The sequence below is a fragment of the Abramis brama genome (genome assembly GCF_963993115.1).
Source record: "Abramis brama genome assembly, chromosome: 23".
Taxonomy (NCBI): domain Eukaryota; kingdom Metazoa; phylum Chordata; class Actinopteri; order Cypriniformes; family Leuciscidae; genus Abramis; species Abramis brama.
The window spans coordinates 31,237,281-31,260,685 of record NC_139985.1 but is presented as its reverse complement, the minus strand read 5'-3'; the positions used below and the strand labels follow the sequence as shown (position 1 = coordinate 31,260,685).

At 42.0% G+C, this 23,405-nt stretch overlaps 1 protein-coding gene across 1 annotated transcript in view; it reads left to right on the top strand.

Moving 5' to 3' along the window:
• The window catches only part of iars1 (isoleucyl-tRNA synthetase 1), a 157,503-nt gene that overhangs the window by 26,620 nt on the left and 107,478 nt on the right, over positions 1 to 23,405 (top strand). Inside the window, exons 8-13 of the mRNA XM_084100950.1 lie at positions 828 to 915; positions 6,941 to 7,001; positions 8,748 to 8,843; positions 15,205 to 15,327; positions 18,107 to 18,198; positions 23,027 to 23,125. Coding sequence (XP_083957076.1) covers positions 828 to 915; positions 6,941 to 7,001; positions 8,748 to 8,843; positions 15,205 to 15,327; positions 18,107 to 18,198; positions 23,027 to 23,125 — 559 coding nt within the window. The remainder of the gene's footprint in view (positions 1 to 827; positions 916 to 6,940; positions 7,002 to 8,747; positions 8,844 to 15,204; positions 15,328 to 18,106; positions 18,199 to 23,026; positions 23,126 to 23,405) is intronic.

The following is a 23,405-nucleotide window of genomic DNA, read 5'->3' as shown; positions in this document are numbered from 1 at the left end:
CACTCACTCACTCACTCAAACATTCACTGTCACTCACTCCCTCACTCACTCACACACTCACTCACTCACTCACTCACTCAGACACTCACTCACTCACTCACTCACTCACTCACTCACTCACTCACTCACAAACACACTCACTCACTCACTCACTCAGACACTCACTCACTCACTCACTCACTCAAACATTCACTGTCACTCACTCACTCACACACTCACTCACTCACTCACTCACTCACTCACTCACTCACTCACTCAGACACTCACTCACTCACTCACTCAAACATTCACTGTCACTCACTCCCTCACTCCCTCCCTCACTCACTCACTAACTCACACACACACTCTCACTCACACTCACTCACTCACTCACTCACTCACTCACTCACTCACACAACCAGAACAACAACAATAATTAGAAATGGTTACAGTTTTGGTTCTGTGTAAAGAATCACTCTTTTGGGGTTATTCATGTGTTGAAAGTACCTTGTTGATGCTTTTACACCTTTAAATGTCCCTTTAGTGTTCCATGGTTGAAGGGTGAGTAGAATAGTCATCTCATAGAGCGAGTCTTTCTCTGATAGTTTACAGCTTAACGGAAGTTACACCCATAATTCACGCAAAGCTTCATGGGGCGCAGGAATAAGGGACACAGCTGGCACATCTTACCCCTAACCATCTGTTTGTTCATTAATGTTTTGATCACTGTGTTTGTCTTTTATCATGTGTAATGTGTCTCAGATAACACCTATATAAGACACAGCTGGCACATCTTACCCCTAACCAATGTTTTGATTTCTGTGTTTGTCATGTGTAATGTGTGTCAGATAACAGCTCGCAGAAGGTTTACATCATGATGGAGGCCAGACTCATCGCTCTCTTCAAAACGGACACTGAATACACCATTCTGGACAAGTGAGTTTATTAGTGCACACTCTGAACCACACGATGATGTCACTTCCTTGTTTATAAAGAAAACCCTGCGTCCTGAAGTTTCTATTGGCCAGAGGAAATGCGTAGTATATCACCTGACGAGTGTGTGTGTTTGTGTATGTGTGTGTGTATGTTTCTCTTGGCCGGAGTGAATGTCACCTGACGAGTGTGTATGACTGGGTCCTTAAAAAGTCTTAAAGGGGACCTATTATGCTCCCTTTCACAAGATGTAAAATAAGTCTCTGATGTCCCCAGAGTGTGTGTGTGTGAAGTTTTAGCTCAAAATACCCAACAGATAATTTTCTACAGCATGTTTAAATTGTCATTTTTTGAGGCTCAGAAAAACGCACCGTTTTAAGTGTGTATCCCTTTAAATGCAAATGAGCTACTGCTGCCGGCACAGAGGGCGGAGCCTCACAAGCTCAGGACAATCTCATCTGATAATATCAGAACAGAAACTCTCAGTAGCGGTGTTCATTTTGACTCGGAGTCGGACAATAATGCCCACAGAGCCAGAGAATATACGCTGTATGGAGATAGAACAGGAATAGTTTAGTTTAATTACAGTTATAACTTATTTGTCATCTGCTTTTATCCACTATTAATATAAGCCTGCTGTAGCAAACCCCGTCCGAATGATGACCAAAATATACTGACGAGTTCAATGAAGTTTAATGTACATAACACAAAAGATGAAGCGTTAGTTTTACTCCAGAGAATCACTGTAAGAGCTGAGTAAATGTAACATAAGAAGTGCGCATTAAAGTCTTATCCATAAACTCTCTCTCTCTCTTTCATTATCATCAACATACACAGCGAAGTACACAAAACACTCGTTACAACTAACAGTAAATAAATATATATACACCTTTTCAGTGGGTGCTTAATAAACTGTCCAGCTCACTCAGGGCGGGTCTATGCTCAAACTGCAGTGTCCATCAACAGTTGTGGGCGCGGCTTGTGTCCAGCTCACTCAGGGCGGGGCTATGCTCAAACTGCAGTGTCAATCAACAGTTGTGGGCGCGGCTTGTGTCCAGCTCACTCAGGGCGGGTCTATGCTCAAACTGCAGTCTCAATCAACAGTCGTGGACGGGGCTATGCTCAAACTGCAGTGTCAATCAACAGTTGTGGGCGCGGCTTGTGTCCAGCTCACTCAGGGCGGGTCTATGCTAAAACTGCAGTGTCAATAAACAGTTGTGGGCAGGGCTTCTGTCCAGCTCACTCAGGACGGGGTTATGCTAATACTGCAGTGCCAATCAACAGTCGTGGACGGGGCTTGTGTCCAGCTCACTCAGGGCGGGGCTATGCTCAAACTGCAGTGTCAATCAACAGTTGTGGGCGGGGCTTGTGTCCAGCTCACTCAGGGCGGGGCTATGCTCAAACTGCAGTGTCAATAAACAGTTGTGGGCGGGGCTTGTGTCCAGCTCACTCAGGGCGGGTCTATGCTAAAACTGCAGTGTCAATAAACAGTTGTGGGCAGGGCTTCTGTCCAGCTCACTCAGGGCGGGTCTATGCTCAAACTGCAGTGTCAATCAACAGTCGTGGGCGGTGCTTGTGTCCAGCTCACTCAGGACGGGGTTATGCTAATACTGCAGTGCCAATCAACAGTCGTGGACGGGGCTTGTGTCCAGCTCACTCAGGGCGGGGCTATGCTCAAACTGCAGTGTCAATCAACAGTTGTGGGCGGGGCTTGTGTCCAGCTCACTCAGGGCGGGGCTATGCTCAAACTGCAGTGTCAATAAACAGTTGTGGGCGGGGCTTCTGTCCAGCTCACTCAGGGCGGGTCTATGCTCAAACTGCAGTGTCAATCAACTGTCGTGGGCGGTGCTTGTGTCCAGCTCACTCAGGACGGGGTTATGCTAATACTGCAGTGCCAATCAACAGTCGTGGACAGGGCTTGTGTCCAGCTCACTCAGGGCGGGGCTATGCTCAAACTGCAGTGTCAATCAACAGTTGTGGGCGGGGCTTGTGTCCAGCTCACTCAGGGCGGGGCTATGCTCAAACTGCAGTGTCAATAAACAGTTGTTGGCGGGGCTTGTGTCCAGCTCACTCAGGGCGGGGCTATGCTCAAACTGCAGTGTCAATAAACAGTTGTGGGCGGGGCTTCTGTCCAGCTCACTCAGGGCGGGTCTATGCTCAAACTGCAGTGTCAATCAACTGTCGTGGGCGGTGCTTGTGTCCAGCTCACTCAGGACGGGGTTATGCTAAAACTGCAGTGTCAATAAACAGTCGTGGACGGGGCTTCTGTCCAGCTCACTCAGGGCGGGTCTATGCTCAAACTGCAGTGTCAATCAACAGTTGTGGGCGGGGCTATGCTCAAACTGCAGTGTCAATAAACAGTTGTGGGCGGGGCTTCTGTCCAGCTCACTCAGGGCGGGTCTATGCTCAAACTGCAGTGTCAATCAACAGTTGTGGGCGGGGCTTCTGTCCAGCTCACTCAGGGCGGGTCTGTGCTCAAACTGCAGTGTCAATAAACAGTTGTGGACGGGGCTTCTGTCCAGCTCACTCAGGGCGGGTCTATGCTCAAACTGCAGTGTCAATCAACAGTTGTGGGCGGGGCTATGCTCAAACTGCAGTGTCAATAAACAGTTGTGGGCGGGGCTTCTGTCCAGCTCACTCAGGGCGGGTCTATGCTCAAATTGCAGTGTCAATCAACAGTCGTGGGCGGGGCTTCTGTCCAGCTCACTCAGGGCGGGGCTATGCTCAAACTGCAGTGTCAATAAACAGTTGTGGGCGGGGCTTCTGTCCAGCTCACTCAGGGCGGGGCTATGCTCAAACTGCAGTGTCAATAAACAGTTGTGGGCGGGGCTTCTGTCCAGCTCACTCAGGGCGGGTCTATGCTCAAACTGCAGTGTCAATCAACAGTTGTGGGCGGGGCTTGTGTCCAGCTCACTCAGGTCGGGTCTATGCTCAAACTGCAGTGTCAATCAACAGTTGTGGGCGGGGCTTGTGTCCAGCTCACTCAGGTCGGGTCTATGCTCAAACTGCAGTGTCAATCAACAGTTGTGGGCGGGGCTTCTGTCCAGCTCACTCAGGGCGGGTCTATGCTCAAACTGCAGTGTCAATCAACAGTCGTGGGCGGTGCTTGTGTCCAGCTCACTCAGGGCGGGGCTATGCTCAAACTGCAGTGTCAATAAACAGTTGTGGGCGGGGCTTCTGTCCAGCTCACTCAGGGCGGGTCTATGCTCAAACTGCAGTGTCAATCAACAGTCGTGGACGGGGCTTCTGTCCAGCTCACTCAGGGCGGGTCTATGTTCAAACTGCAGTGTCAATCAACAGTCGTGGGCGGTGCTTGTGTCCAGCTCACTCAGGGCGGGTCTATGCTCAAACTGCAGTGTCAATAAACAGTTGTGGGCGGGGCTTCTGTCCAGCTCACTCAGGGCGGGTCTATGCTCAAACTGCAGTGTCAATAAACAGTTGTGGGCGGGGCTTCTGTCCAGCTCACTCAGGGCGGGTCTATGCTCAAACTGCAGTGTCAATAAACAGTTGTGGGCGGGGCTTCTGTCCAGCTCACTCAGGGCGGGTCTATGCTCAAACTGCAGTGTCAATAAACAGTTGTGGGCGGGGCTTCTGTCCAGCTCACTCAGGGCGGGTCTATGCTCAAACTGCAGTGTCAATAAACAGTTGTGGGCGGGGCTTCTGTCCAGCTCACTCAGGGCGGGTCTATGCTCAAACTGCAGTGTCAATAAACAGTTGTGGGCGGGGCTTCTGTCCAGCTCACTCAGGGCGGGTCTATGCTCAAACTGCAGTGTCAATCAACAGTCGTGGGCGGGGCTTCTGTCCAGCTCACTCAGGGCGGGTCTATGCTCAAACTGCAGTGTCAATAAACAGTTGTGGGCGGGGCTTCTGTCCAGCTCACTCAGGGCGGGTTTATGCTCAAACTGCAGTGTCAATAAACAGTTGTGGGCGGGGCTTCTGTCCAGCTCACTCAGGGCGGGTCTATGCTCAAACTGCAGTGTCAATAAACAGTTGTGGGCGGGGCTTCTGTCCAGCTCACTCAGGGCGGGTCTATGCTCAAACTGCAGTGTCAATAAACAGTTGTGGGCGGGGCTTCTGTCCAGCTCACTCAGGGCGGGTCTATGCTCAAACTGCAGTGTCAATCAACAGTCGTGGGCGGGGCTTCTGTCCAGCTCACTCAGGGCGGGTCTATGCTCAAACTGCAGTGTCAATAAACAGTTGTGGGCGGGGCTTCTGTCCAGCTCACTCAGGGCGGGTCTATGCTCAAACTGCAGTGTCAATAAACAGTTGTGGGCGGGGCTTCTGTCCAGCTCACTCAGGGCGGGTCTATGCTCAAACTGCAGTGTCAATCAACAGTCGTGGACGGGGCTTGTGTCCAGCTCACTCAGGGCGAGGCTATGCTCAAATTGCAGTGTCAATCAACAGTCGTGGGAGGAGCCTGTGCAAAGTGATGTCACATTGCCCCGAATCTGAGAACAGCTTGTTCTGAGACAGTGCTTATGATTTATGGGGATTTGTGTACACACACTGCCAACACACATTTATGACCCTGGATCTCAAAACCAGTCACAAGTCGCACGGGTATATTTGTGGCAAAAGCCAACAATTCATTATATGGGTCAAAATTATCGATTTTCCTTTTATGCCAATAATCATTAGGATATTAAGTAAAGATCATGTTCCATGAAGATATTTTGAAAATTTCCTACCGTAAATATATAAAACATTTATTTTTGTGAGTGATGAGCTTTCAGATGATGTATAAATCTCAATTTAAAAAAATTGACCTATATGACTGGTTCTGTGGTCCAGGGTCACATTTATGTTCAAACACTATGTAAAAGTGAATTTTGCATAATATGTGCCCTTTAAATTCAGTTTGATAAAATGTAAGGCCTTAAATAGTCTTTAATATATTAAATGGTATTAGAAAAGTCTTAATTATCAATTCAAAAGGTCTTAAATCTGGGGACAGAATAACAGGACTATAGATATTGCTCACTGTGATTATTAAACTTCAAAAGGCCGTGATTTAACCAAAGTAAAAACGCGATTTCTACAGGTTTGCGCTTTCATAGTTAAATGAATGTATATCTGAAGGGAACTTTCTTCAGAAAAGTTTTAATTACATTTTCATCTCACCTCCGTATAATAGAGTAGTGTTTATAAGCGCAGTCTTTGTTTACAGAGGTAACTTGTGTGTGTGTGTGATTGTGTGTTTTTGTGTGTGATTTTTTTATGATTGTGTGAGTGTGTAAGTGTGTTATTGTATGTGTGATTGTGTGTTATTTTTGTGTGTGTGTGTCTGATTGTGTGTTTTTTGTGTGAGTGTGTGTGTGTGACTGAGTGAGTGACTGAGTGTGTGTGTGTGTTCTCTGAGCAGTGTGCAGGGCTGATAACAGTAAGCTGAGGTATTGTGGGATTAGTCCTGAGCCGAACTGCTATTATTGATTAATATCTCTGCTCTTGATGAAAGTTCTTCAGGAGGTGATGCTGTGACTGGAATGAGGAGCAAGAGTAGAGCTGATTTCACTGCACGTCTTAATGTTTGTGTTAAAACAAGTCATTAATTTACTCACCACACCATATTCCAAACGTGTATGATGTTTTCTTTGTGCTCCTTCATCAGTTGAACACCAAAAATGAGAAATTACGAAGACTGTGCTGGTCACTCTTTTACATGCAATTACAGTCAATTTAGCAGCTTCAAAAAAGCAACATTAAAGTGTCATTAAAGACATTCAGACCAGTTTTGTGTGAGAATGTCTGTTAGACGTGTGTTCTGTGGCTCTCTTCCTATTATCACTGTAAAGCTGCTTTGAAACAATCTATTTTGTTAAAAGCGCTATATAAATAAAGGTGACTTGACTGTTCACAACTCAATTAATTTCTCACCTGTTTTTCTGTATTGATCAATCAAAGACCCTTGTAAGTGTTCATATCCGGAAAGGTCAGAGAGTGTTTTGGCCTTGTGTTTGTTATTCCAGTAATTCTCCAACCGCTGTGCTGTTGTAGTTCAGTGCTGATAAAGTGTGTTTTTGTTTTATAGATTTCCTGGCAAGAACCTGAAGGGCAAAAAATACAAGCCTCTTTTTGAGTACTTCATCAAGGTAAACCGTGTAATGCTGCATCTCGTACTCTCACGTCTCTTTAGAGTGAACATAGTTTGAGGAAATACTGACAGAAATTTTTTGGGGTCAACTAACCCTCTGGTGCGGTTTTTGGCCGAAAAATTTGACATTTGTTTTTTCGTTATAATTTTTTTCTTCATCGGTATGGTACAAACTTGATAAAGGTTTTGGCACTTGCTATGTGAAAAAATAAATAAAAAATAAATCATGGATGAGATTCGAACAGGTTAAATGGTCCTGAAAAAAATAGTCACACTTGTGCGAAATGAATGTGAGACGGATTTCCTCTAGTGGAAGCGTTTGGTACTGCAGCCGAACAACATCTCACTGAAAGCTCATTTTTTGAGATATCAAGCTCAAAATTTTAACACAACTTGTTTAGATTTATATATTTCATATTTCATTTTTCGTAACAATAAACTTTTAAGTTCCCTTTTTTTAAACTTTATTTCACTTCAGCAATAATCTGCCACATGTAGTCTTTGAAAAGAGATCAAACTTAAAGGATTAGTTTAATTACTATACCAATGTTCAAAGAAGGTTCAAATGTCCGTCTCAATGCAGCTTCAAAGTCTCGACACGATCCCAGTCGAGAAATAAGGGTCTTATCTAGCGAAACGATCGGTCATTTTCAAAAAAAAAAAAATGCATATATACTTTTTAACCACAAATGCTTGTCTTGTACCATTGTCTGAGATGCGCCACGTATTACGTCATCACGTTGGAAAGGTCACGAAAAAAAGAAAAATAATAATAAAAATAAATTAAAACAAAGATGTCGGATGATTTTGAAGTTGGAGGAGAAAATGAGATGACATTTTTCGCCCTTCCTTACCTTTTTGAACCGGAGTACACAGACAAATAACTTAGATGACATGACGCGTGACCTTTCCAACGTGATGACGCAATGCGTGACGCATCTCTGAGATGGTACACGACGAGCATTTGTGGTTAAAAAGTATTTGCATTTTTTTTGTTGAAAATGACCGATCGTTTCGCTAGATAAGACCCTTATTTCTCGACTGGGATCGTGTCGAGACTTTGAAGCTGCGTTGAGACGGACATTTGAACCTTCTTTGAACATTGGTATAGTTGGTTGCCACTGAAGTCCATTATATGGAGAAAAATCCTGGAATGTTTTCCTCAAAAACCTTCATTTCTTTCTGACTGAAGAAAGACTTGGATGAGCCTCTTGGATGACATCGGGGTGAGTAAATTATCAGCAAAACATTTTTTGAAAGTGAACTTAATCCTTTAAGTCTGTTGCTCTAAAGCATTCAAGATTAACGACAGTTTAAGTTGGAAATTTAATTTTCAGGTCTATACTCAAAAAGTGAATAAATGGATTATAAATACAGCGTAAATATAATTTAGTTCCATAAAATCCCCTAAAATACAAAATAGTAAATGAAAAACATTATAGAACTAGAATATAGTACGTTAATTTCATTGAAATAAAACAATTTATAACAATTTATTATGTCATTTTTGACCGACACACGAAGAGCACCAAAGCTGAGACTTCTGTCAATATCGTTTAAGGATTATAATAAAATTTCTGACCATAAGTGTTGCTTTTAATCCATGCATCCGTGAGTGTGTGAAGTTGCACCAAATCCACTCCTTAAAGTGTCATCAGTCAGGATGATATGACAAGTCTTTCTGTTTAAAGCTCTGCATTATCTGTTAAATGTGATCTTGACGAATGCTTGTTTGTCCTCTCAGTGTGAGGAGAGTGGGGCGTTCTCTGTGGTGGTTGATAACTATGTGCGTGATGATGACGGGACAGGAGTGGTTCATCAGGCCCCGTACTTTGGAGCTGTAAGTCACTTCTATATTGTACTTGCATTCAATTGTGTGCTTCAGGGATTGTGGGTAAAACCGTGTCCTAACCAGACGCAATGCGATAAGATTCCAGCAACAGAGTCTCTCTGAAAGCACACTACACTCACAATTAAATCAATCAAAAGTCACAGCCAATCAGAAGAGTGTGTGGGCGGAGTCTCTGCAAGCACACTGCACTCACAATCAAATCAATCAAAAGTCACAGCCAATCAGAAGAGCGTGTGGGCGGAGTCTCTGCAAGCACACTGCACTCACAACCGAATCAATGTAAAATCACATCCAATCAGAAGAGTGTGTGGGCGGAGTCTCTGCAAGTGTACGGCTCTCGCAGTGAAATCGATAATGAAGTTCACAAATATTGCACCATGATTAAAAAAAACACACTGAGTGACTGAAACTATCTTTGAATACTAGTGAATTATCCTTTGTCGATTTGTCAGTATAGCTATAGAGGTCACAAAAAATTGTATTCAATCTCATATTAGATGCTTTCAACATTAAATAAAGCACGTAACCAGTACCTAAGATTATCATTGTCATAGCTGATATGTTCTTGTTCCAGAAACCGTTTCTAAAATAGAATCGTTCCATATCGCCAGCTGGTTAGGACAAAACCTCTGATTGACATAGAAACCTTTTATCACGCCTCGCTTCTGGTTAGGACGCAGTGTAATGTTGCTTTATTGAGTAATGGTATAACATAACAGAAGGCTCTACAATGACTAGGGTAAATTGAGTTTATTTTAGTGTCTTTTTTACGTTACATGTACTTACTATAGTAATAACAGTAAATTATACATAATTGCATTCAACTAACCCTCAACCAAACCCTAATCCTACCCTAACCCTATAGTAAGTACATGTAGTTAATTAATATTACTCAGTACTTAAATATATATTCACACTGTAACAATGTCACCTTAAAATAAAGTGTGACCTAAATTACTTCTAAAGTTCTCCACGTCATATGATTATTTTTTTTTTTCTTAAATCATCCATCAATGTGCAGTTGAAATTAGTGAATCATCATTCCCAACAGATCTGTGGAAAAAAAGTATTTTCATTTGTAAGAAAACCAAAAAGCAGATCCAAGACGCCCTTGAACAGTTCCCATCAGGACAGCTGAATAAAGTCTTGGGGTCGTTTAATAAACCTTGAAGCGCAGCTGAAGCGGTTTATTAAGAAGAGTGACAGGACGAAGCCTTTGCTGAGAAGCTCATCTCACGTCTGGCCCAAAGGCTTGTGGGCGACCGACGTGAACCCTGGTCCGCCGTCTTCTCACGGCAGAACTCTGGAAGGGAGAAAGACAAACAGATGATGCTAAAAATGGAGAAATCCTACAGGAAGAGCTATTGTTATGCACATGAGCTGAATGATTCATTACAGGAGAACAGCCAGAACGCACAGTAAAGGACACAGAAATGTCCCGGAGTGCTCAGACGTCACTGTGCTGTAAACCTGTGTTTCCAAACCTTTCTCTGGCCACGGCACACCACTATATAAAAACTAGTGCTGTCAGTTAAACGCATTATTAACAGCGTTAACGCAAAATCATTTAAACGGCGTCAATTTTTTTATTGCGAGATTAACGTTCTTTTTGGCCTAGCAAACTTTTTAGTTTTTTTCACATGCTGTTGCAACAACTAGTAACGTTAGAAAAACTACAACACCACACTGGATCTAGCTAGACCGGACACAAAACAACAGGCACGCCACACACACTTGTTTGGGCTCGCGAGCCGGCTGAAGGGTTAGGGTTAGGGTTAGCATCTGCACAAAGCAAGCCGATCCACTTTTCCATGTTGATAAGAGCATTAAAATGACAAAAAAAAATGACAAAAAGAAATCAAGGGACATTTTGAATAGATAAAAATGTGCGATTAATTGCGAGTTAACTATGACATTAATGCGATTAATCGCGATTAAATATTTTAATCGTTTGACAGCACTAATAAAAACATAACGGTAACACTTTACAATAAGGTTCATTAGTTAACGTTAATGTATTAACTAACACGAACTTACCATGAGCAATACAATTGTTACTGTATTTGTTAATCTTTGTTAACGTTAGTTAATAAAAATCCAGCTGTTCATTGTTTGTTCATGTTAGTTCACAGTGTGTCAACTAATGTTAACATGATTTTAATAATGTATTAGTAAATGTTGAAATTAACATTAACAAAGATTAATAAAGGCTGTGTAAGTGCAGTTCATTATTAGCTCATGCTAACTAATATAGTTAACTAATGTTAACTAATGAACCTTATTGTAAAGTGTTACCAACATAAAATTACACAAACATGCATTGCTTCAAATGGCATATAAATCTAGATATTAGGCTTTATTAAAAGTAGTACTCGCATTTAATGTGAAAGCCAGGTAGGAACACAATAAGTATGATGTTGATAAAACAACTAATTTACATATCAAACACTCGTCGAAGTTTGCATTGTGGCTTTATATAGCTATGGTCAGACACTTGCACGTGTCATTATAATATTAACATTTTATGAAAATCAAGCTCTACGTGAGTTACCAGCGAATGACAGATATAGCTTGTCTGTCGCATCTCACGTGCATCGCATCACATTTTCATCAGCGTACAGGAGATAAAGTTTAATATGGCCGCTCAGTTTTCTTGTTGTTGTTAATCTCATGATACGAACGGTGAAGCGCTAAGAACAAGATATTTAAAACACTATATTTGCTTTCAGACTAGACGACAAAGACTAAGACTATTCTCTGCTCTTCAAAAGCAAAAAGCGTTAGCATTTATGTACTGTGTGTCTTGAGTAAATAAAACGCTGTACTTACGCAAACATCAGTTCTTTATTTTCCCTTGCATTGCAAACAAGCAGAAATCACAGTTTAAATAGAGCCGGGGTTATGAAGTTTGACGGACAGTTTGAGGAGCCAATGGGTTAGTCATTGTATTAGTGACATAGTATTAGTTAAATAGGTAACACTTTACAATAAGGTTCATTAGTTAACATTAATGTATTTACTAACAATGAGCAAAACATTTGTTACAGTATTTATTAATCTTTATTAATGTTAATTAATAAAAACACAGTTGTTCATTGTTTGTTCATGTTAGTTCACAGTGCATTAACTAATGTTAACAAACACAACTGTTGATTTTATAACGTAGTAGTAAATTAATTAGTTGAAATTAATATTAACTAAGATGCTGAAAAAGTATTGTTCATTCTTAGTTCATGTTAACTAAGGTAGTTAACTAATGTTAACTAATGAACCGTATTGTAAAGTGTTAACATTAAATATTTGTAAAACCCACACAGATGTAAAGGATGACCAACAGCACTAATTTTATAAAACAATGACAAAATATACAGAGATTCAATGTTTTGGCCCAACAGCGCAATTATATATATATTCTTATTTGTAGCATTTATTTGTAATTATTTTTTGTAATTTGATAATATTCCACGGCCACAGAGGTTGGGAAACACTGCTGTAAATCAGTATTACTGTAGTTTAGCGGTCGGTCAAACCTCAACAGGATTAAAGTGAAGGGTGAACACTCAGCGTTTTGTTTTTGCAGTTCATCATTGTGGATAGTGACACACAGTTTCAGTGTTAGTTTGACAGAATCTACAGCTGATGTCCTCAGGTTGTTTTGCATATCAGTTCTTCATAGACGTGGCTTTACATTTACATTTTACATTTATGTAGGGTGACCATATTTTAGTTTTCAGAAAAGAGGGCGGGGGCGTGGTTTGGGGAGGTGTGGCTAAGGGTGGGGGTGTGGTTGATGGGTGGGGTGTGGTTTGGGGAGGCGTGGCTAAGGGTGGGGGCGTGGTTTGGGCAGGCATGGCTAAGGGTGGGGGTGTGGTTGATGGGTGGGGTGTGGTTTGGGCAGGTATGGCTAAGGGTGGGGGCGTGGTTGATGGGTGGGGTGTGGTTTTGGGAGGCATGGCTAAGGGTGGGTGTGTGGTTTGAGGAGGTGTGGCTAAGGGTGGGGGCGTAGTTTGGTGAGGCGTGGCTGTGGGTGGGGGCGTGGTTGATGGGTGGGGGCGTGGTTTGGGCAGGCGTGGCTAAGGGTGGGGGCGTGGTTTGGGCAGGCGTGGCTAAGGGTGGGGCGTGGTTGATGGGTGGGGTATGGTTTTGGGAGGCGTGGCTAAGGGTGGGGGTGTGGTTTGAGGAGGCGTGGCTAAGGGTGGGGGCGTAGTTTGGTGAGGCGTGGCTAAGGGTGGGGGCGTGGTTGATGGGTGGGGTGGGGTTTGGGGAGGCGTGGCTAAGGGTGGGGGCGTGGTTTGGGCAGGCGTGGCTAAGGGTGGGGCGTGGTTGATGGGTGGGGTGTGGTTTTGGGAGGCGTGGCTAAGGGTGGGGGTGTGGTTTGAGGAGGCGTGGCTAAGGGTGGGGGCGTAGTTTGGTGAGGCGTGGCTATGGGTGGGGGCGTGGTTGATGGGTGGGGTTTGGGGGGGCGTGGTTGATGGGTGGGGTTTGGGGGGGCGTGGTTGATGGGTGGGGTTTGGGGAGGCGTGGCTAAGGGTGGGGGCGTGGTTTGGGCAGGCGTGGCTAAGGGTGGGGGCGTGGTTGATGGGTGGGGTGTGGTTTTGGGAGGCATGGCTAAGGGTGGGGGTGTGGTTTGAGGAGGCGTGGCTAAGGGTGGGGGCGTAGTTTGGTGAGGCGTGGCTATGGGTGGGGGCGTGGTTGATGGGTGGGGTGGGGTTTGGGGAGGCGTGGCTAAGGGTGGGGGCGTGGTTTGGGCAGGTGTGGCTAAGGGTGGGGCGTGGTTGATGGGTGGGGTGTGGTTTTGGGAGGCGTGGCTAAGGGTGGGGGTGTGGTTTGAGGAGGCGTGGCTAAGGGTGGGGGCGTAGTTTGGTGAGGCGTGGCTATGGGTGGGGGCGTGGTTGATGGGTGGGGTGGGGTTTGGGGAGGCGTGGCTAAGGGTGGGGGCGTGGTTTGGGCAGGCGTGGCTAAGGGTGGGGCGTGGTTGATGGGTGGGGTATGGTTTTGGGAGGCATGGCTAAGGGTGGGGGTGTGGTTTGAGGAGGCGTGGCTAAGGGTGGGGGCGTAGTTTGGTGAGGCGTGGCTAAGGGTGGGGGCGTGGTTGATGGGTGGGGTGGGGTTTGGGGAGGCGTGGCTAAGGGTGGGGGCGTGGTTTGGGCAGGCGTGGCTAAGGGTGGGGCGTGGTTGATGGGTGAGGCGTGGCTAAGGGTGGGGGTGTGGTTTGAGGAGGCGTGGCTAAGGGTGGGGGCGTAGTTTGGTGAGGCGTGGCTAAGGGTGGGGGCGTGGTTGAGGGGTGAATGCATCAAAAAATACTTGACAAATGCATTCACAACCTTGCAACTATGTTATTGTACTTTAATACATAAAGAAATACATCCTTTCCATTCAACGTTTGGCCCGCAACAATAGAATAATATATAAAAAAAATAGTTTAGCTTTTTAATGACTTTTTACCTTTTACATGACACTATTTCTTTTCATGGCCATAGGTTAAAAAAAAAAAAAAAATCTACTACACTATTTCAGTAAAAAACTATTTCAATCCTCCTGATGTTCTCTTGTAGCCTTTCCTTTCCTTTCCTTTCCTTTCCTTTCCTTTCCTTTCCTTTCCTTTCCTTTCCTTTCCTTTCCTTTCCTTTCCTTTCTTATGTGGGCTTCTAGGTCGCTAGCACCTTTTTTTTTAGGCTGTTAGCTACTTGCATCTTATCTCACACTTGACCGTAAACTGAAGCGTCGAGTCACACTGCTAAAATTCTGTGAAAGTAAAGTCCGCCTACTTTGATTTGATTGGTCATTTAAAATATTCTGACATTGACGAGCAGTGACAGACCAATGAGGCTGAGATGAGCACACACACACACACACACACACACAGACCTCTGTTTTCTGACGTGCTCTCTGCTTGGTGCCGCTGCGGATTGAGGAACGCGCTGATTATAACAAGACGGGACGAAACTGAAGCTGGTTTCATATGTTTTGTGTGCAAAGGCAAGCGCCAGTCAATTTAAAGTACACACTTAATGGTCCCAAGAAAAACAGTGAAAACCGGACATTTTCATGAATTTATAACCCCCCCCCCCACCACCAACACACACACACACACACACACACACACACACACACACACACACACACACACACACACACTCTCTACTGTTTGAGCTCCAGGAACGCCTTTGAGCAGGATTGTATCCTTGGGCTCATTTCTCTTGTGTGTCATATGACAGATGTTTGTTTTTCCCATTGCTTGCACAGTGCCAGTGTGTTCTGTCATTGATTCATGGGAAACACTTTCACTGTGCTCTCAGAATCACAGAATCACAGGTTTTGCACTTCACAAAGTTCCCTCTGTCCACAGGATGATTACCGCGTCTGCATGCACTATAAGATCATCCAGAGAGACTCGGCTCCCATCTGCCCCGTGGACGCATCCGGTGTGTTCACCGCAGAGGTCACACACTTCGCTGGTCAGTACGTGAAGGTACGGATGCTGTCCGCATTTACACTGCAGGTCTTGATGCCCAATTCCAATTTTTTGACTATATCCGATCTTTTTTCACGACCTTGCTTACATCTTCTTTTAAAAGTGTATCTGATATCTTTTAGAATAATGATATCTATCATTTACACTACACTTGGTGAAACAAACAAAAAATAACATTATGATATTAAGAGATATTTTTAATGCAATAGTTTCATCTTTATATCAAAATCAATATAGTAGAAATTCTTCAAGACAGTGATTATGTTCACAGATCCGCTATAAAACAGTCCCGTGGTAGAGCTTTTGTTAAGCATGTCAGAGGTTCTGGGTTCGAATCTGCCCTTGTAAAGGTTATTTTTCCTCATTAAAACCAAATGTGTTCATCAGAGATTGTATATCAAGAGCAGGGACATGTTTGTGTGCACTTTATTTTGTGATTTCACTGGAATGAATAGAGTCTCCGCAACTCGTCGAGCATTCTATGATTTCAAACGCGACACATTTCAGCGCCAGATCGCCTCTGATTTAACACAAACCAACAAAATTAATACTCCGCTAGTCAACTAGAGATGTTTAATTTGTTATAGATATATCTGTTCTGCGAAATGTTTCAAAAAGTCACTTTGACAGTGGAATGTCTGATCTGTCCGCTTACATGGCAGACGCACTGACAGGGTTCCCTGTATAATATACAGCTTTAGTTGAGGGAGATGTTTTCTTTGAGAAAACTTTACGTGTATTGAACCTGATTTAGATCCAAATGAATCGAATCGAATAGCAAGCTTCTAAATCGAAATTGAGCAGTGAAATTTGTGTCAATACCCAGCCCTTTAGTTAACTGTTCGTCTCTGAGTTACTCGGCGTTACTGAATGAATCTGTATTTTGAGCAAATTGGTTGAGTGAATAATTCAATGATCCATTCATAAAGAGTCACTTGCTTAGTTTCTAAATGAATCAGCATTTTTGAACTTATGGAAGGCAGTGCTGTAGTTCAGCCAGTCACATTCAGATCAGACTTCATTCTGGTATACAACGCTCACTTTTCATAATCCAATCAACAACTCTTTGTTTCTTGCTCAATAGCCATTTCGCATAGAAATGCATCAGTAATATAAAATGGTAAAGTGTGTTGCAGTGGAACTGGTCTCTGGCAGTGAAGTGTTCATCTGAGGAGACTTGAGCAGTCCAGCACTCACAGGAGCAGTTCAGCTCCACACTCTTTAAGGAAACTCCTGGTCTCCAGCGTGACGTTCAGAGGGTGTGTAGGTGTGATTGGGTGACAGAGGGACTATGATGTCAGCAGTTTAGCCCAGCGCCAGACGACTGACAGAGAAACTGAGCTCTGTTTCCCGAGAATATCTTTCCTCATAGGTCTGCTCTGTCATTTTGTATTTCGGCACTCATAGTCGGTTTCTCTTGCCTCATTACCGCGCTCACACTTCCCAGCTGTGTCTTTGAATTAGAGCCGATAGAGACGCGCTCCCTGACAGTTTGGGAATATTGAATCAGAGTGCAAATTACTGGAGGGTTTGCTAATTTACACTTTTTAGGGTCTGAAACCTTATGTAGGTTTTGCAAAACAATAGTTCACCCAGAAATAACGATGCATGTTCTGTTATCTTTTACTCCCTCATGCCATCCCAAACTAAGGTGCTGTCAACAGGGCTGAAATACAACATTTATTTTTCTTCAGTTTTTAAAAATTCACATTTTAAAAGTATTATTTCAGTTAGAGGAAAATATCAGTGAACAGCACAATAGGATGCAACAAATACATATAAAGTAAAGTTTTGTTGTTTTATTAAAGTCCCCATGTGGTGAAAATCCAGCTTTTAATGTTGTTTATGTCTATGTGGTGTTTTTAATATGCTTTAAGACAAACCATGTGTAAATTCATAAGTCGACGCCATTGCTGAGTGTTTTCTCCTTAAAACTGCAGTGAACCAAAGACAGTCTCAAAAACACGCTTTGAAATCGCTGGTGTTTCTGACGTCACAAACTACCTTGTAACCAATCAGATCAACGTGTGATCGTCAACCAGTGGATCTCTGAGCTGAGTGAGTGAGTGGAGGCGGGGCTCATTTGCATATTCATAGAACCACACATACTAAATGAGACAAGGGTGTCAAGTTACATTCAAGATATTTTAAGGCATGAAGAATTTTTTTTTCATGGAAAAAACATTTAAATATGTAATTTTGGTGATCAAAGATGAGTTTTAAGAGCGTAAATGAATGACTACAGGGGGACTTTAAACGAAATATCTCAGGATTTGTGCTTCTAATGTGTTTAAAAATTGTCATGGGAATTCAACGTGAATCCTTCATTGAATCTGCCAGTTGGATGAAGACCGTTCCTGGCGATGGTAAATGAGTTGCGAGTCTTGCAAACACTGGTGTGGTTTCATGTAAGACCTCACAGGTTAAAGTTTTCTCCAGGAGGAATTCAGGTACCCTTCAAAAGACCTCACAGGTTAAGAAAAGGTTCTTATAATTGATTATGCATGAGACAGGAAGCCAATTCAGCCACAAGGACACACTGGACATGTTTCCATTAAAGTGAATTAATATGACTTTTGTTGAAAGGCAGTCATTGAAACGTGCAGGAGATTCATGCATTTGTACAGCTGGCGTCGAGCCCTGCTGCGGATAAAGCCATAAAGCGAGGCCTGTATCTGCCGCCAGAGAAATCTTTATTCTTTAATTGTCACACTTTGTCTGGTTTTATCCACTGCATGCTTCAAGACTTTGTTCCGTATGTCCTCAATGCTTTCAGGATGCAGACAAAAACATCATCAAGTGGCTGAAGGAGAACGGGCGTCTGGTGAACGCCAGCACTTTCAAGCACAACTACCCTTTCTGCTGGAGGTTCGTGATTTCATTTACTCTGCTCACATTTAACATTATTCAACACATTTTTGCAGGTGAAATCCAGTTATTTCCATTGAAATTGAGCAGTTTGTCTAAGAGCCAAGAATATTCATAATATACAGGAAACCTGGCATTGTATATTATGAATATCATTGTCTCTTTGACAAATTGTTTTTGTTCCTCTTTTGTAAGTCGCTTTGAATAAAAACGTCTGTTAAATGCATAATGCAATAAAAAAAAAGTGCTGGGCAACGATTAATCGCATCCAAAATAAAAGTTTGTGTTTATATTTATTTATTTATTTATTTAAGAAAAATGTGTTATTTATATATACAATATTTATATATAATATAAATTATGTGTGTATATATATATATATATATATATATATATATATATATATATATATACAGTGAGGAAAATAAGTATTTGAACACCCTGCTATTTTGCAAGTTCTCCCACTTGGAAATCATGGAGGGGTCTGAGATTGTCATCGTAGGTGCATGTCCACTGTGAGAGACATAATCTAAAAAAAAAAAAAATCCAGAAAACACAATATATGATTTTTTAACTATTTATTTGTATGATACAGCTGCAAATAAGTATTTGAACACCTGTCTATCAGCTAGAATTCTGACCCTCAAAGACCTGTTAGTCTGCCTTTAAAATGTCCACCTCCACTCCATTTATTATCCTAAATTAGATGCACCTGTTTGAGGTCGTTAACTACATAAAGTCACCTGTCCACCCCATACAATCAGTAAGAATCCAACTACTAACATGGCCAAGACCAAAGAGCTGTCCAAAGACACTAGAGACAAAATTGTACACCTCCACAAGGCTGGAAAGGGCTACGGGGAAATTGCCAAGCAGCTTGGTGAAAAAAGGTCCACTGTTGGAGCAATCATTAGAAAATGGAAGAAGCTAAACATGACTGTCAATCTCCCTCGGACTGGGGCTCCATGCAAGATCTCACCTCGTGGGGTCTCAATGATCCTAAGAAAGGTGAGAAATCAGCCCAGAACTACACGGGAGGAGCTGGTCAATGACCTGAAAAGAGCTGGGACCACCGTTTCCAAGGTTACTGTTGGTAATACACTAAGACGTCATGGTTTGAAATCATGCATGGCACGGAAGGTTCCCCTGCTTAAACCAGCACATGTCAAGGCCCGTCTTAAGTTTGCCAGTGACCATTTGGATGATCCAGAGGAGTCATGGGAGAAAGTCATGTGGTCAGATGAGACCAAAATAGAACTTTTTGGTCATAATTCCACTAAACGTGTTTGGAGGAAGAAGAATGATGAGTACCATCCCAAGAACACCATCCCTACTGTGAAGCATGGGGGTGGTAGCATCATGCTCTGGGGGTGTTTTTCTGCACATGGGACAGGGCGACTGCACTGTATTAAGGAGAGGATGACCGGGACCATGTATTGCGAGATTTTGGGGAACAACCTCCTTCCCTCAGTTAGAGCATTGAAGATGGGTCGAGGCTGGGTCTTCCAACATGACAATGACCCGAAGCACACAGCCAGGATAACCAAGGAGTGGCTCTGTAAGAAGCATATCAAGGTTCTGGCGTGGCCTAGCCAGTCTCCAGACCTAAACCCAATAGAGAATCTTTGGAGGGAGCTCAAACTCCGTGTTTCTCAGCGACAGCCCAGAAACCTGACTGATCTAGAGAAGATCTGTGTGGAGGAGTGGGCCAGAATCCCTCCTGCAGTGTGTGCAAACCTGGTGAAAAACTGCAGGAAACGTTTGACCTCTGTAATTGCAAACAAAGGCTACTGTACCAAATATTAACATTGATTTTCTCAGGTGTTCAAATACTTATTTGCAGCTGTATCATACAAATAAATAGTAAATAGTAAATACAAATAAAAAAATCATACATTGTGATTTCTGGATTTTTTTTTTTTGATTATGTCTCTCACAGTGGACATGCACCTACGATGACAATTTCAGACCCATCCATGATTTCCAAGTGGGAGAACTTGCAAAATAGCAGGGTGTTCAAATACTTATTTTCCTCACTGTATATATATACATACATAATTTATACATAAATATACATATACATAATATATATATATATATATACATACAGTGTACACATGCAAATATTTCTTAAATATATACATGCATATGTGTGTATCTATATATATATATACAAAATAATTATACACAGTAAACATGCATATATTATGTAAACACACACTTTTATTTTGGATGCGATTAATCGTGATTTAATCCTTGCCCAACACTAAAATAAATATATAATCACATAATAAGGGCTGTCTGTTTAATAAGTTAATGTGAGTCATTATTTTTGTTTAGCAGGGCTGATGAACCAATAGTGATCTTAAATTCCAAGATTCAGTCTTTTAGTCTGTGCTGTTTTCAGCTTATGAATGGACAAAGCTTCAATAAACATAATTTGCCTGCCAATAATCACCATAAGTTTTGAGCGTTGATACTTTTGATATTTTTGGCAAGTCTCAGCTTTCAAGTTCTGTCAGTTTTATAATGATATTCAAGCAATAAATATGGTTTTGCGCTCTTTAATGTGGCGTGACAGTTCAACCGATCATCTCTTCCTGTTTACTACTAGTTACAGCACCAAATAAACATCAATGAACATCAGGAGGAATGTTGAAAGATACAGGACAACTTAGTGAAATCAATCATGTCTCATGTAATCGATCAATCAGTGTTTCAACCGCAGAAAGACGTCAATAAAACAGCTTGAGAACAATGTCACATTTACCTCAGAAAAGCCATTCAGTGACCATAAACTCGATAGTTAGCTAGAAAAATAACTCGAGAGGAGCATTTTGATAAATATATGCACTATATTATATAATCGTTAAATTATTACTTATCCTGTTCTTCAATATTTAATGTATGTTTGAATAAATCGGTCATGAAAATAGCTGCCATTTATTAAGTTATTATAACATTATTATACAAAATTCCTTGAATATTTGTATACAATAGTAATGAACTGACCGACAGGGTTCCCTGTATAGTTTACATCATTTAGGAGAGATTTTTACCTTGAGAAAATTTGCCATGTAAGTGAATCGATACTGAATCGGATTTGAATTAAGTTGAATCAAAAATACCCAGCCCTAGTGAAAAATAAAAAAAATTGATTTTTTAAATAGGTTTTTCCTGTAATTTACTATCAGCTGTTTGGTTCTGCTGACCAAATAAATCACTTAGCATAAATCCAGAGAACTTGACTATTGTCGAAGGTTTTTTTCCCTCATTGCCCAACCTGTGGCACCTCACAGTTCTGTGAGCTCTTCTGCACGGGGTAAAGCTAAATCGATAGCGTGGTCTAAAGAGAGCATTAGCATATGGTGCTCAATACTGACCCTGCTTCTTCAGCACTTCACATGACCGTGAGTCTGCCGGCAGAGGTCACAGCCTCATTAACCCCGCTCAAGAAAGGGAAAGTCATGCAACGCTTACGCCGTCAATAAATCACTCTCATATTGACTCTTATGAGCTCTGCCCATCCTGTCACCGTATGGGTATTGAAGGGGTTTGTCCGTGTAAATGCGCAGCAGATATTGACGCTCGATCAGGAGGGATTCAGAATGCTAATGCTGAGTCTCACAGAGGTCAAACATGTTTCTCATCAGTTATCTTTAGCCCCTTTCACACATACAGTCTTTACTGGTAAATTACCAGTAACAGATCAAGAAGTGTGAACAGGATCTTTTCAAATATACCGGTAAACTGGTTCCTGCAATTTTCTGCAAAAGGGAAGTTGTAACATTACCAGTAAATTACCGGTATATGTGAACGCAGAATGAAGATTACTGGTATTTTGCACGTACAAGGTCAGAATGCCCAAGAAGTGATTTGGGCCAATCAGAAGCCGTTGAAAGAGCGACGGCCCTGGGCCATTCATAAAATTGAATATGAATATGAATGAATAATGGTCTGTTACAGAATTTTACGGTAATTTACCGGGATTGCTGTGTGAAAGGGGCTATAGACTGCTGTCAGAAAAACAACATAGCATGAAACCAGCAGGGAACAGAGTTTCACTTTTAGCTCATCATTCCGTAAAGGTCAACCAACAAAAGATACTTTCATCTGGTCTTGGTTAGCTGGTTAACGTAATACAACCTCTAACTCGAGGAAAAAGCGAAATAGTTGATTAAAAACTGTTGATTGATCATTGCATTAATGGCCAGAATAGTAAATTATCATTCTAGAAACTGTAATTTTTCTAAATAATTGTTAGGTACAAGTAGAAAGTAGGGATGCATCACTGATATCTCAAATTGTTTTTGTCACTTTTTAAACCGTTCGGCTAGCGGTCAGACATGACTAATCCAAATTCAGTACTGTGTGCTAATCATAGTCATTCCTGCTCAGGTCCCAAAATAGACACCAATGCCCTTTTAGTTATTAAATTAAGGACTGTGTACATTTATTCCCATTAGCATTGAATAATTGACATAGTGATTCATTATTTATATGATATATAATATATGGTATTTTGTATTTTGGAACATACTCAAAGCAAAAGCAATTTATTATTCTATAATTATAATAAAAACATATTTTGAATGGTTTAACTTTTAAAATGATTAATCGCATAGAGGTTTCTTCATTATCAGTGAAACACAGAATGTTTATGGAGAAAAATGACTGCAAAACTTTACTTCAAGAGCACTGCTCTGTAGGTTTCCCAAACAATTTTACAATGCCCCTCTGCCATTGTTTGCAAGTCCTGCCATATGAAGCTGGCACATTTATTGCATCTTTAATTATTGAAAACAAAAAAAACAACTTTATTTTGCAGGTCGGACACGCCGCTGATCTATAAAGCAGTGCCCAGCTGGTTTGTGAGGGTGGAACACATGGTGGAGAAACTTCTGGACAACAACAGCAAATGCTACTGGTACAGTGAATCTGGCATCTATAGACCAGTTTGTGGCCCACATGTATAGTGCGTGATTGGACAAACTCTCTTTAAAGTTCATTAAAGTTCAGTTGCTGTTTCCTCATACTTTTTAATAGTATTCAGTCTCTTGATGACGTGTGATATGGTGCTTTGCGAGAACTGCATAGCAAGTGCTTATCTTTTTCTGAGATGCAGTTTCAAACTTATTTGAGTTAGTTTTGTGTGACTCATTGTTAAATTCCTTGAAGCATTTTTTCCCCCTCATTTTCTAAAAAAA